This window comes from Apodemus sylvaticus, chromosome 2, assembly GCF_947179515.1.
Source record: "Apodemus sylvaticus chromosome 2, mApoSyl1.1, whole genome shotgun sequence".
Lineage (NCBI taxonomy): Eukaryota > Metazoa > Chordata > Mammalia > Rodentia > Muridae > Apodemus > Apodemus sylvaticus.
The window spans coordinates 37,251,882-37,267,979 of NC_067473.1; the positions used below are offsets into that span (position 1 = coordinate 37,251,882).

At 35.5% G+C, this 16,098-nt stretch overlaps 1 protein-coding gene across 1 annotated transcript in view; it reads right to left on the reverse strand.

The window, feature by feature from the left end:
- Positions 1-3,560: 3,560 nt before the first annotated feature.
- Bmt2 (base methyltransferase of 25S rRNA 2 homolog) overlaps positions 3,561-16,098 on the reverse strand; it is a 63,316-nt gene continuing 50,778 nt past the window's right edge. Inside the window, exons 4-5 of the mRNA XM_052173254.1 lie at positions 8,391-8,505; positions 3,561-6,979 (exon numbers count right to left, since the gene is read on the reverse strand). Of these exons, the coding sequence (XP_052029214.1) occupies positions 6,350-6,979; positions 8,391-8,505 (745 nt within the window). The 3' untranslated portion in view covers positions 3,561-6,349. The remainder of the gene's footprint in view (positions 6,980-8,390; positions 8,506-16,098) is intronic.

A 16,098-nucleotide genomic window follows, 5' to 3' on the forward strand; every position in this document is an offset into this window, starting at 1 on the left:
TTTCTTTCTCCCTTAGTTTTGATTGCTTTGTTAGACATAATTGATTGATTACTGGTACTTTTTCATTTGTTTCTTTCCTGGAGTGTACCCTCTGATGTGTTCTTGTAGAAGCTATATTTTTTCTATCAACAGAGAATACCTTTCTGAATTTTTTGCAATGTTAGCTTGGTTATTATGAATTGTTTGATGTAGTGTTTGTCTTGAAATATCCTTATCTCTACAGCTGTTTTGAAAGATAACTTCATTGGGCATAGCATTCTTGCTTCATGCTTTGAGAGCTTGAAACACCATTTTGTGTTTTTCTGGCTTTTAGAATACTGATGAAATTTCTGAAATTATTGTGATTCCTAGATTTGTATGTTAATTGGTTTTTGTTCTATTACCACATTTAGTATTATTTAATTTTTTGACATCCTGGTTGTGATATGTCAGATTTTCTTCTTTTGGAATATGTATTTGGGATTGCAAAAGCCTTTGTGGTTAGATATCTACTTCCTTCTCTAGGTTCTGGGATATTTTTGCTATAATTTAAGTGTATTCATTTTGATTTTACACTCTACTTTTCTGTGACATTCAAGAGTCTGACTCTGGAATGTGTCCTAACCTTTCTGGAAAGTCTAATCAGGTTCTTTAACTTTTTTTTTTAACAATAGTATGCCTGTATATTATTGTTTCTCATGCCTAATATTCATTCTCCTGCATGGTATTGTTTGTTGATACTTTATGATGCTTTTTATTGGCCATTTTCCCATTAATTAATTAATTTTGTTTGGTTTTCATACAATAATGTTCCTTTATATTTTAGACTTCATTCTTTAACTACTATTTAAAGTTCACTTTGTAGATTATCCTGTCAAAGTCTTGGACAGACTTCCTTAGTTTGGGCAAGTGTCTGATACTTCTGTTTGTTATTCTTTTACAAAATAAGATTCTGAATTCTGTATCAGACATTTCAGCTATCTTTGTGATTTTGGATTCCATTATAGAGGAGTTGGGAGTTTGAGAATGTTTCTAGCTTGTAGCTGTACATTGTATTTCTTTGTTGTGTTTTATGAATCTATTAAACTGGGTTTGTTTTCCAGCTCTAACATTCCATTCTTCCAAATCAATTTGGTTGTGTTCTGGGCATCTCAGTGAGACAGTGATGCACATAAAGTTCAGAGATGGAGACTAGTGAAGAGTGGAACTGATCCATGGGTAGGGGGTAAGCTTCAATAAATCTGGTTTGGCTAGGTGATGGCAGGGCCATGCCTAGGACAACATGCTGATCACCAGGGAATGTAGATGGAGTCAAAACTCCCTGCCATCCATGGATTCTGGCATTTCAAGAGTAAAATCCTGCTGTGAACGCTAAGCACCTGGGGAGACAAAGCATGTCCATCTAATAAACTATATAGTACTGAAGCTAAAACTGATTCTATGATAATGATCTTTAGACCCACACACATAAAAATAAATCCTTTAAAAAATAAAGCTAAGTTGGACATTATTTCTGTTAAATACAAAGTACTTAGAGTTACAAATAATATGGACGTTATCTTAACAAAGAAGCCAGATGTGATGGCCCATGTCTGCAATTCCAAGAGTCACTAGGCTGAGGCCAGAGAATTCCCTTGATTCTGAAGTCATCTTAGACTACACAGTGAAGATCCTACAACAGACTCAACCCCCAACAAAACAAATCTCAAAACACACAGTGAGCTACAGAATTTGTGAACCTACTTTAGGACAAAGCATTCTATTTTAGGATACTCCATTCAAATCAAAGCTAAAGGTAGTAAATAAAATACTTTATGGTTGTTGACATTTGCATTTTTGTATTTTTTTATTTTATTTTTTATTCGATATATTTTTTATTTACATTTCAATTGATTTCCCCTTTTCTAGCCCCCCACTCCCTGAAAGTCCCATAAGCCCCCTTCTCTCCCCCTGTCCTCCCACCCACCCCTTCCCACTTCCCTGTTCTGGTTTTGCCCTATACGGCTTCACTGAGTCTTTCCAGAAAATCTAGCACTACTCTCCCTCACTTCATTTATAGGGCCTAAAAGTTACTGCAATTGTTGGTAAAATGCCCGTTCTCTCAGAATGCAGACTACTGTTCATACTGTGGGGTATTAGTGTTCACAGTGGAACATATGACTTTTCTCCATTAATTAATTCTGATGATAATATAAAGGTAAAATGATTAAGAACAAATTATCAGTTCCATCTTTGTTATCTAACGATTTGAAACACTGACAAGACTTGGCTTTTTAATTTTTAATGTAATGTGCAGGAGATTGAAGCTAGTGCCCTGTCGGTGCTACACACATTTTCTGTCTCTGAGCAATCTTCCGATCTTAAATCTTAGACCTTAAATCTACACTGCATTGACTGCTTACTGAGGAGGATCACTGCTGTACTCAACTCAGACAAGTATGGGAAATGGAGAAGAGCTCTAGAGCATTCTTAGTTCTTCTAGAATCAGAAAACTTCTGTTTTGCTTGTGCTTTTCTGGAATGGCGAGTGATGTGTTTATAAAAAGTTAAAGGGAATATGTTCTATGGAGGTGTGGTGGAGTGTGGGGAAAGGGGGTGTCTCAGCAGGCCCATGCCGGGGCATCCTTTCCCTCTGAGGGACCAGGCATAGAACAGGACAGTATAGAATAGAGTTCATTCAGGGCATGAGGAAGGGACCTAAGAGGGTAGTAGAGGCAGAGAAAGGCAGAGAGTAGAGGCCAGCCATGGTCATGAGCATGTGGAGAGAGGGGGAGGGAAGAGAATGGGGAGGGGAGAGCAAGGCAAGAGATCAAGAGAAGAGAGGGAGTGGGGGAAGGCAGCCCCTTTTATAGTGGGCCAGGCCAGCTGGCTGTTGCCAGGCAACTGTGGGGTGGAGTTTAGACAGATTGCTAACAGTAAGCAATGTAATGGGGTGGCGTGGGGGATTGTGCGCGTGCATGTGCATGCGTACAAGTGTGGTCAGTGTTTAAATCTTCTGCCCTGAAACTCCCATTCTACCCTGGAAATAAATGAAAGATTTCAAGCAAAGCAGAAAACTTTTAGGATCAGTAAGCCATCATTCCCTACACACGAAGATGATACTTTTCATTCGTGTGTGTGTGTGTGTGTGTGTGTGTGTGTGTGTATGTGTATTCCATTAGGATATATATCAAAACTCTAAGAATGCTAGGGACTATGATCACTTCTATCCCTGTTTCTCAGAATATGGTACAAGGTAAAATACAGACAATTGTTCAATTAAATGTCTTTCATGAGAAAGCTCAATACTATCCTGAAGGGGCGTATATATTTAACTATAACTGTTACCACATTTCATTTTCTTTGTGAACCAATAGTATATGGCAGACATACTTAATGAAAATGTGATACAGAACATGGCAGTGCTTGATAAAGGGGAGTCACCTGCAAATCTCTGGGAATGAACTTAGGGAATGAAGGGACATGACCAGGTGAGATGAAAAACTCTAAGTCAAATTCTAAATTAATTCCAAGACTTTGAGTCTTTTAGTGAAACACACCAAAGATCAAACGCTCTTCAGTTTACAAGTAACAGACAAAGAATATTAGAAAATTTAAATTTTTTAATAAATGTGCTTTGTTCACAAAATGTGAAAAAATACATCAAACACAAACGTACATTTTCAGGTACTCTACCTCCAGCCACTTTGCAACCACGGTGAAACCACATGATCTGTTCACGATCCCGATGCCCCAACCACATGATTATCATCAGGCCTTTTTCCTTCCTTCATTTTTTGTTTGTTTGTTTGTTTTTGTTTTATTTCCATTTTTGGTTTTCTGAGACAGGGTTTTGTTGTGTAGCCTTGGCTGTCTCAGAACTTGCTTTGAAAACCAGGCTGGCCTCGAAGTCATAGAGATCCACCTGCCTCTGCTTCCCAAGTGCTGGGATTAAAATCTTAAGCCCCCACCACTTGGTCCAATTATCATGTTTTTGAAATACCAAGTTATTTTGGAGAAATTATGTGAATGTAACAGGAAATCCCTTAAATTATTGATATCCAAGGTGAAATAATTTTAGCGTACCTATAAAATATTTGAAGGACCTATTCACTTGACTGGTATTACTTATATAATCTCACCTCAACACACAATGACTGTTTATATTTCAACACTTACACATGGAACTGGCCTTCTGGAATAGGTATTGGTGTAAGTTCTAATTTGAGTAAGCTGAGTTTACAGTAAAAAATGACATCAAAACAAACCAATTTATACTAAGTAGTAGTAGTTCTTATAAAGAGATATTTTTAAGTACTACTTAACATATATCATGCAAACCTTGGACCAAAAGCAGACTAAATCTCAGTAAACAACCAGAAGAATTTATAGCACCAACATTTTTGCTGTGACATAAAAGTTGTCTCAAAGGTGATACCTAGACCAAACTTCCAAAGTACTGTTTCATTTTCTTTCAAAGCAATTTCATTTGGTATATTGTTTCCTTTGCTCCGAGGATTGTAATGAGTTAACAAAACAAACAAGAAAACAGTAATGGTAAGAGAGATGCTACCAGAACATAGTTTTGTTTTATCCTGAACATAGTGCCTCTTCAATCTTTTGTCTTCTTTTCTTTTGATGGAGTTTTAAACAATTCTCCTGTAGTGCCTAAATAGAAAGAAACTCTAATAATGAGGGGACAATGCGCTACTGAAAGTAAATGAAGAATTTCAGGTTACTTATGGCATATTTGAACAACTAATGTTTATTGCATTTCGACAACTGACTTTTCTAAAGTTAGTTATGATCAAGTTACTTTCATTAATTTAGCATGTGAAACTGAACATGAAATATTGGATACATACAAGGAACACATATCTTAAAGTGTAAGCTTACGTATTTCTAAATAAAATTTGACATTCAAAGGTAACTATAGCAAGTCACAATAAGCACAAAAACATCCATTTTACCAGAGTAAAGAAGTGCAGTTTATGAAATTTAGGATCAACTATTGAAAATGCAAGTTTCTTTTAAAAATACATATGCACACACATACAACACACACATACACACACGCTCATACAACACTAACCATGAAATCTGAAACTGTGATATTTCAGTGCAAAAACCTCAGTATGAGGTAATTTTAATGTAATAACCACTTGAAAAAAATCCACACAGTGGCACTCTTTAAAATGATAGTTTACATGACACATGACAATTGCTGGCTGACAAGACAATGTTGAATAAAGGTTCTTAACTGTTTAAACTTGTCTTGTTTGGACATATATTTCTAGTTAATCATTTGCTTCTGATTCAGAAACACAGAAAGGCATTTATCAATGTGGAAAGGGAAATTTCCCACAGCTAATTAATTGTTTATATAGTCAAAGAAAATTTTCTGCTAGGGCTTAGAAAGAATTAGAATAACAAAAGGTCAAGACCATTTTATGAGATTATCAGTAAAGGGTTAATTTCAAAAAATGTTAATGTAATTCCAGACTTACAGTGCAGCACTGCCGTAAAGGACAGGTGAGGACCCTATCAGAGTTGGTCACAGCAGAATATAAACTTTTACAAGTGCAAACCCTTTCACAAAGGTGTTCCAGGTCAGTATTGAGTATTATACACTGCTTCTTGCTTAAACAGAAAATTCTGTAAATGCAGTCCACGTTTTAAAGAAATAAAAATTAGCTTTCACAGGTAAATGTACTGAACACCACAGCCTATATTAGTAAGAATGTCATAGAAATACTACTTTGGCAATGGTGTTTACTGTACTGTGTTAGTTAGGATACATTCTTTGGGAAATATCTCTTCCAATGTCTAATGTTTCCGAATGAGCTTAATATAAAATTTGTCACCAATTTCAAAAGGTTCAGGAATACTGGATAGTTAGATGAAAATGAGTGGAAACTGTTTCTGTAAAAGGTAACAATTTAAAGAAAAAGACAAGTGCACCACAAACAACTATACCAACCTATGTGTGAAATATTCAACTTGTGAGTCATCAAAGTGCAATCTACAGCTCTCTACACATCTTAAAGTTCCTCATGACAAGGTGTAAAGTCAACACTAACTGAATAGGGAAGTACATAGGAAATTAGGCTTTCCAACAGCACTAAAGAGAAAAAGGTGCCTTTGTAATCTTAATGCAAAATGCTAAAGTAACAGTGGTGTCTGCTAAGACAGAAGTCACTCTGCATGAAACTTTAAGCTTCCTATATAAGAATAAATTTTGAAATCCAGAAGTAGAAAAAATAGCAAACTCTGTAAACGTTTGCATTTCTTCTATGCAAACCAGGCTTTAAATACTGAGTTCATGTTAGAATTCTGATTAGTGTAAGCATTTAGTTTAGGAATCTGGAATGGAAAGGATTTTTGCTTTTACATTAGCTTAAAAGTAAGATGGGATCCTCTAACTCATAAAATGGAATAGAGCTGGCTTGACTTTCCCCAGAATCTGAATCATAAGGAGCATCAGGGAGCTCTGTGAAACCGTAAGCTAGCTGTTCATCTTCTATATCTGACCGGACATAGCAGGAAGGGTTAGAATACTCCTCATCTTCTACACTGTTGAAATCTTGAGGAATATATAACATCCCTGGATAGTTCCTACTAACCAAGTCACTTGTGGTTTTAAGGGAGGTTTTTCTAAAAGCCATGAGATGCATATGAGAAAATTTTGAATACTTGAAGCGCTTAAAGCCCAGGGATTCAATAGCAATCTTCCAGCTCTTCATCATCATAGCGTGCCGGTTCTGATGGGAGGAGTCGGCAGTGATGATGAGCAGCAAGCCATTGAGCACTAGCAGCTCATGCGCTTTCTTGCAGCAAATCCATCGCTGGTAGGGTGATGGAAAATAGGAAAGAAGGAGAGAGAAAACAACCACATGAAAAAGTTCTCCCGGAAGAGAGTCAATAGGATTCTTCAGTTGCTTCAGAAAAGCGTCTATAGCATCTTGTGCAAGTTGAAGCGGCTGCTGAAGCTGCAGGTTCAAGAAGTCACACTTATACACACTCTGTAGAGACAAAACAACAAAGAGGCAGAGTAACTACAGTGTGGTAAGGTGTGCCTGCCATCCCGGTAGTCACGAACCTGCGCTGAGGACTGTATGTTGGAAGCCAGTCTGAGTGACATAGTGAGACCCTGCCTTAGAAAAATCAAAGCAAACAAACAAACAAACAAAAAAACAATGTCGAGAATGTGTGCAGCTTAATACATAAGCTTCACACCATAATATTTAACATCTCACAGTTCTGTATAGAATTTAGCATTGATTACTTATTCCTTCTAACTCTATATAAATTTTCATTTCTTTCTATTTATTTATTCTTTTTTTAAAATTTATTTACTTGAGACAGGGTCTCCAGTGGTTCAGGGTCACAGTCAAACCTCAACAGTCAAAGCTAACTGAACCCATCATCTTCTCTCAAGGGTTGGGGATTGCATATGTGTACCACCATACCCTGTTCTCAACTAAACTTAAAAAATGAGTAATTAAGTCTTGCAAATTTCTAACCATCATTCTATACACTCAGACTCTCTCACACACCACCTTCATTATGGATAATTTAAAGCATCTATTTAAAATTGATGCTTATCTGGAATTTAATTTGGCTAAGAACATATAAGAATGATTCATTTGTAATGTTCACTTTTGTATTCAGTTTATTATCAATAGCTAGCTAAATAAATAAATATGTCTATTTGTCAAATGCTTTGTCACAGAGATAGAAGAGAAAGTGATAGATAAACTTTGAATATGCAGGGTGATGCTAGCATGCTTTAAAGGTCAGTAAAATGCTTTGTATTGTACTAACTACAAACATTTAAAAATAACACTACTTTTACTCTTAAAAAATTAATTTCTGCCTTGAAGCATATTGCACATTAAATTTAATTAATGCCATCAAATGATTAAAGAAAACACAACAAAGGAAAAATATTTCATAACTGGCTAGACACCAAGCTAGACGGAATAAGAAGGCCTACAGGGTCTGGGATAGTTCACAGGTGAAAGCACTTGCCGTGGCAGCCTAGACTGAGTCTCATCCCCTAGACCTCACATAAAAAGCTGATGTCCACAACCTAGAATCTTAGCACTCCTCAAGTAAGAGGGAAGGCTAAGACAGAATGTTGTCTCCTATGAATCCTAGGCAATACAGATACACAGAAACCTACAAATTTTTAAATTACAATGATTTTTTTCGACAGCATACTTCCAAAGCCTGGCTTTCTCGATATACAGAAGGTACAAAACAAAGAAAATTAAAATATGATAATATTGGTTAGCTAAATGTTATACATTTTCAGAAATAATTTTCTAGTTGGTAGAAAGTATATCTTTGCTATTTTAAGAATATAAAGATAGTGCTTTTTCTTTTTAAGGATACAAATTAAAAACAGAGTCTGTAAATAAAAGCACATACCTCTACAGCAGGTACAATATCTATGCCAACAGTTAAAAATTCTTCAAACTTCAAAAATGGATTAAAGCAGCTGCCAACATCAAGTAATCTGATCTTTCCTGAGGCTTGAAGCAACCTAAAAACAGGACATGGTTTAAAAAGCACACTGAAAGTAACACATGCGAAATTCCCATGCTTGAATAACAGTTCTCCCGTAGATCATGAGCTCTTAAGTCTTAGGAGGGCTGGAAGGAATGTTATTGGTGTTGATATGTCTATGCATTCCATGTTAAAAGGAGAAATGCCTGAAACTTTCAAATACCACTATATATTCTATCTTTAAATAAATACAGCACTTCTGAAAACAGCTGTAAAAGGTGAGGCAATGTGTTCTATGTCTTGAACTGTTTTAATGTCTGGTATACAGTGGAGTCTAACAGCTGCGTCTTCATTTAAACTTCTGTAGAATGACCTGGCATGAAGGCTCTGAGTGCACTCTACACTCACAGCAGAAAGTAAAGAACAAACAAAAACGGAAATAGCAACTTATTATTGTGAAAATAATTTTTTCATAGCTAAGATCCACACATTAGATTTTTGAGAACATTTCGAATAGGAAAGAATGAACTCAAATTAATTCTCAATAGTTAATACAATTGGAATTTCAGTTTAATTTGTCTCAATGACTTAGATGAACAAAAGGAAAACAATAAATAATAAAATAGAATTCTTTAAAACACTGAATTTTCTTATTGTTTTCAAGTATTCTTCATTTCCAACCCAAACAGAAAATGTGGTAGCAAATTTAATTGCAAGTTCAGGACAGCTCTGTGGAGTAGCCTTTGTTAGTCCCAAATCCAGGCTGAATAGATACCATGAAACAGTATGACTGTTACAACTGTGAACATAAGCCATTTTAACTAATATAATAATTTTCTCCACAAAATTTATGAGCAGACCTTGAAAAATATAGGAAAGAGAATATAAATAATGTATGACAGAATTATGTAAAGACAGAATTGTCTTTAAGGCTAAAGTGTAGAGATTTGTTTAGCTCTGTTCTAGGCCTTGACTAGCATTTGCTTTAGAATGGCTTTAAACTACAAATCTAAAAGTGAATTTTTTTAAGAGAAGACTTTCGGGGAGTGGGGGTCTAGAAAAGGGGAAATCATTTCAAATGTAAATTAAAAATTTATCGAATAAAAAATGTAATAGTGGGTTATATATTCAGCTAAGAGTTTGATGCACTAACATTTTATAGAAATAAGTCATCTGTTCTATTTCAAATCATATAAACTTCTTTATTATAGTATACAACACTAGATAGTACCCAAAGTATAAATCAATTAAAAAATATTTTTATAAATAGAATATAATTTTAAAAACGTAACCTGAACAAGGTTATAGGAGAATAGGGGATTAGCAATTTCTCCAAGTGAACTCTCTCTCTCTCTCTCTCTCTCTGTGTGTGTGTGTGTGTGTGTGTGTAAATAAAACTGTTTGTTCTGACTAGAAAAATCAAGATAAATGTCAGCTTCTGTAAGAAATGGCCAGAATCTTTCTCAGTGATAAAAATTGCTCTGGAAACTTGAAAGGTGACCTACTGAACCACAGTGAATCAAAAGTTGAATTCTGTCATATGCAAACTGGATTGTGCCTATAGTAAATAATCACTTGTCAGTCTTTGAAATATGACAATCCACGAGTTGAAGGAAGACAGAAGCCAGCAAATTCTTGTGGCATAAGTTACACAATGCTCCATCAGACAAAAATGTCTAGACAACAGCCAGAGAAATGCCTAGAATATACTTGTGCAAATTTGAATATCCAGATGACAGCAGTCAGAACAAATGATAATCTATAGTATATGTAATAATGTATACCACTCAATCACGCTTGAGCGTATAGTTAAGAATATGACTTCTGAAATCAGAGCAATCTAGTTTAATAAACCTGATCTGTCTCTTACTATGTACTGTGGGGATAAGCAGGATAAAATGAGACAACTATTTAGTGCTTGGCCAATGTCTGGTTTACACTGTTTTTAAAAAGGCAGGGTCTGACCTAGACATTGTTCTGCAGCTCAGCCAGCTTCTAGCCCAGGATGACCTTCAACTCATAATCCTCGTGCCGTAGCCCTCAAGTGTGGCAACTACAAGTATGTGCTAGTATGCCATTTTTCCTGACATTCAAAATTATTAAAAGATCAAGGAATAAAAATGTCATTATTCTTTCCTCAAAAGGAAGGAGCAACTGAATTTATTAAGCATGAGTTATCTACGTTAGTTTTGAAATAATGAAAATATTTGAAAAAATTTACCCTAAAAATGCATTAACAGTTGAAGAGGAAGATGAATTAGCAAACAAAGGACTGCACATTAGATATGAAGCTACAACACTGTTAGACTACTTTCTATTTTCAGAATATTTGATGCTTCCTTTTGTTGAGTTCCTGTTGATCACAACTTTCAAATAAAAAATTACTATATCAATAAGCTATATACTTTATGATATATGCATAAGAATTTTCTTCATATGTAAACAACGATATTATAAAGGTTATTCAAAAATTTCCCCCAATACTAGAAATAAAGGATATTTTTAAAATTAAATATGTATTTATTCTTCCATACAGTTACAATCCTGAGTAATTGGCTAATATTTGTATAAGAATAAATTGAATAAAGACTACATTATAAAACTTGGTTCAGGAACATACTTCATAATTCTGTTAACCACCTGAAAATACCTGCTTTGATTTTGGCAAACTTGTAAATTATGTAGGGAGTCTTCACCAGTTAAGTGATACACAGGGAACAACTTGGGAGGGAAGGGAAGGCCTCCAATAGCTAGAGGAACCAACAGGGCAGAGGGATGATGAAAACCTCATAGGGAATGGACAGTGTGTAGTTTCACTACTGTGGCACTTTAAATAGCAGCAGCTACCTCACAAGTTTCATGGTAGAAGGTTTAGGCTGAACTGGATTATACACTAAAAATCTATAGATCCTGTATACTCATGAATTCTAGATCTCACAAGTGTTTAAACTTTCACAGGCCCAAATAATCTCTTTCTCCAACACACACACACACACACACACACACACACACACAGTGAATTAGTGGAAATATTCATGTATGTATGTAGGTATGTATGTATGTATGCATGCATGCTTTCCTTAACTTGATTTCCTTCCTTTCAAAGTTCTTCCAAATAATGTTAATATATTTTTTTTCAAAACAGTAAGGTCAGAAGCAAAGCAGGGATCTTATGAGATATAGAAATTTAGAGATCATAATACAAAGACCCACAACTGGACAAACTGGAGAGAATGAGACCTTAGAAATCTCAGAAATCTAGAGTGAGATGTCTTCATCAAATCCTTCCCCTCACAGCTCAGGAACTCTGCTGAAAAGGAGGCAGAAAGATTGTAGGAACCAGGGACAAAAATATATAGTTGAAAAATTAAACATAGACTAAGATATCTATAACTCGACATATATTTATTTTCTTTAATATTATATTTTCTTTTTAAAAATCTTCATACCAGTTTTCCTGTTACCTAGTAGAGAACAAGAAATACACAAGAAAACTGTACAAAAATAAAGCATATGATCATTCCAACTTTAGGTGGAGTGCAAATGAAATTATAGTACCATTGATGGGTAAGTACCCAGCCAGCTAAAATGTCTTCATTGACTTTCCCTCTTAACAGTTGAGTATGATTTTTTTCATTGCTTTTAGGTTAGGAACATGCAACCATGTATGACTTTTCTGAAAATCAGTGTACGGCATAAATTTTAACAATCTAAATAGGGGGCTGGAGAGATGGCTCAGGAGTTAAGAGCACTCGCTGCTCTTCTGGAGGTCCATGAGTTCAATTCCCAGCAACCACATGGTGGCTCACAACCATCTATAATTGCATCCGTTTCCCTCTTCTGGAGTGTCAGTGACAGTATATTGATATACATAAAATAAATAAATAAAGCTTAAAATAGATTCTAAATGGTACCATTATTTATGGTAATTTTCCAACAATTTTTTATGACTTGATATCAACCCCCTTTGATGAAAAATGGATTGTATTTATCAAAATACAAATGACTTAAGAACAAACTTTAAAAAAAAAGCACAAGCAGTCTATAAGGAAACTAGTATTTACTAAGGTTCAATACTGATGACAATATCCTACTTCAATGACAAGATAGCACTCCCTAGAGAAAACAGATAACCTTGTAAGTAATATCATCCAGCTAGATAAAGGGAGCCACTCAAGCCAACACTTTCTCAGCCATGACGTTTGTGCCTCTAGGGAAGGTTAAAGAGAGGCTATTAAGAAGCTACAGAGTTTCAGCTAATGGTTTGTTTTCACTAGCAATTACATTTTTATTGACAAGTACAGCTCATGCGCGCGCGCGCGCACACACACACACACACACACACACACACACACACACACACACACCAAAACAAACAAAAACTATGACATAGCTGAGACTGGAAAAGCAATTAGTTTTGTATTTTGTATCCTCAACTGCTGTTTGTTTGCCTGAATTTCATCCTTCCTTGTTGCCCGATTACCCTTTCTTGATTTCTTTTCTAAATGTTACTCTATACCTATATTGAACAACTGTTTACATACAGGCTAGGATCCACATATGAGGGAAAATGTGGACTTTTTCCTTTGAGTTTACCTGACCTAGCTTAGTGTTATATATTCTCAGAACATCCATAATTCTGAAAATTTCATGATTTAATTTTTCTTTATAGCTGAGCAGTGTGCCATTTTGTATGCACACAACATTTACATTATTGGTTCTACTGAAGGGCATCAAAATTGTTCTATTTCCTTGTATTATAAATTGAAGAATGACAATCATGGATGTGCAAATATCTCAGTGGTAGGGTACGGAGTGCTCTGAATATATGTCTAAGAGGCGAAGAGTCGGGTTGTGTGGCAGTAAATGATAATTTTTTGTGGCAGTTAATCAGATTATTTGGTGGTAGTTATTTTATCTAGGACAAAGAAGAACCTTTAATTATCATTTCTTATAACTAGGAAGTAGTTCTGAATGGATACAATTTAGCTGTCAATACAAGGCTGGACCAATCAGGCTTCAAAACAGCTCCAAACCCAAGTCCACACAGGTGACCCTGGTCAACCCAAAGGGGCAGCAAAGAAAAGAAAAGGACAGGAGAGACTTGAATGTAGCAAAGAGAGTAGTATGAAGGGGCAGGGTAAACAGGAAGGAAGAAGAAAGCTTTCAAAATGTATCATACATATGTGTGCAAGAACAAATTATCTGAGAACAAATTCAAAAAATAAAAAATTTCAAATGAAAGTGGTCCTCATAGGGAAATAAGCAGGCAACTATTAAAACTGTAATGCTATATTTTATTCTTTCTTTAACCCAATTATGTAACCTATGCATACATCTGGACAGGAGCCTGACAGCTATTCTCTGCTTTAGTGTTTTGTTAAGGCAATTATGTTAACATTAAAACATTTAAATGGCTTAGGATAATGAAAAAATAAGTCAGTACACATACAGGCACACTATTAATGTCTTAGCCAGCTGTGTAAAACTCTTAATCTGTTTTTCCTAGAGTCATTTCTCTTGACTTATCCATTTACCATCACACTTGCAAGATTGCCATTAGCCTGCTATTATCCCGCCCCACCCCCAGCTGAACTCCAAATCACTCAAATTTAGCTTTTACTCTTAACATTCAACAAATAGCTCAAGGTTGATGACCTCTTAGTTGCTAGAGCCAATAACAGCTAATTAGTTTGTATTACTGGTGAAGACAGCCCTTTATTTAAAAAGAAAACACTGAAGAATCCATTTCTTAAATTTTTAGATTTTGTGCAAGGTGTCACTAGCTTTATGTTTACATTAGATCAAGTTAAATTAAATTCCAGTTACCAAAGTAGTAATAATTTGTTTTAGGTAGTAAATCTAAATAGTGATATGGACATAGTTCACACAATTATATTAAAAATATTATAACCTGATATTAACAAGATTTTTAAATGATTTAAAACTCTTATTAAGAAGGTACATTTATTTTATATGTTCCTCCAAATAGTATTTATTTCAAGAGAACATACTTTGTATTTGTGATTTTTCCTTTAAATATAATATATTACAGATATTTGGATCATGATTTTGGTCTTACAATTATTTCCCAGATGAGCTGTTACCCAAATGGTATTTGAATTTGTATTATCACCACGTTTATTCTCGACCAATACTTTGAGTCATTACCAGAAAGGTCAGAATTTTGGAACTTCATCTCTTTTTCCCATTTTTAAAAAGTAGCTTGAAAAGTAGGCAGTATCATTAGTCTTTAATTTTACCTATTCTTTGATTTTCATATACATTTATATAATTTTAGCTTACAGCCCACTGAGTTTAGTTATTGTTGCCAGTACGTTCACAGACAGGAGGTGGATAACCTAAAACAGGCCATGCCTCTCAAGAAAACTAACTCCTCTTCCACAATCAGCCATCTACTATAGCTAGCTCTCAGGTAGGACTGGCGCCTTGTGAGTCCCTCTCTCCATCCGTGCTGGAATGCTGACTGGCTTGATCTTGTACAGATTTCAGATAGGCAGCCACAGATGCTGTGAGTTCATGAGTACAATGATCCTGTCACATCCAAAAGACATTCATAACAGTCCTTGACCTCTAGTTCTTATAATCTTCCATGGTGTTCCCAAAGCCTTGTGTGTAGGGAGTGACTAACAGAAATCTTATTCAGAGCTCAGCACTCCGCAGTTACTTTTTATCTGCAGTTTGTTCAGTTGAGAATCTCTGTCAGCCACCGATTGTGAAGGGTGTGTGGGCCTGTAGCTGTTAACACAAACTGCAGTCATATGGGAAGAGTATCAGGTGAGAAAATCCCACCACCAAAATTTTCTGTAGGAAAGTCTGGGGGACATTTTCTTGTAACAGTCTTAACATTCAAGAGACTTAATATACATTGATCAGCACTTAAGATCCTAATACTTAAGTGGGTAAATAAAGTAAGCATGTAATTTTCAAAAACCAAAATGAGACATGCAGATCCCATAGAAGCTATACCTTAGTTGTTGACAAGCTTACAAGGCAAAACAGTATTCTCAATTTGTTTCTTTCTCTGTCTTTCCTTCCTTCCTTCTCTCTCTCTCTCTCTCTCTCTCTCTCTCTCTCTCTCTCTCTCTCTATCTCTCTCTCTCTCCCCCTCCCTCCCTCCCTCCCTCCCTCCCTCCCTCCCTCGCTCTCTCTCTGTAGTCTTGGAACTTGCACTGTTGAACAGACTGGCCTCACACTCACACTCAGAGATTTACCTGCCCTGCTACCCAAGTGCAGGAATTAAAGGCATGTCCGATTTTAAAGCCAGATGGCTTTAAAACAATATTCTTGTTGAACAATCACAATGAATATATTAGTGATAAGTTTCCTGTCTTATACTAAGGATTAATTTAAAATGGCAAATGGTTCTAAGACTAAACCTAAGTTCCAGTTACCTGTTTTTATTGTGTATTTTGGAAAGTAAAGTAGTACCACACATGCCTTATTTCTGCCATAATAGGATCTTAAAACTCCACAGAACATACTTTACTTCTGTAATTTTATATCATGTCCCTTGTTCTTTATTTTATAAATTTACTTCTTATGATATGTCTGTGTGTGTGTGTGTGTATGTATGTATGTGTGTGTGTGTGCGGGCATTAATACAAGG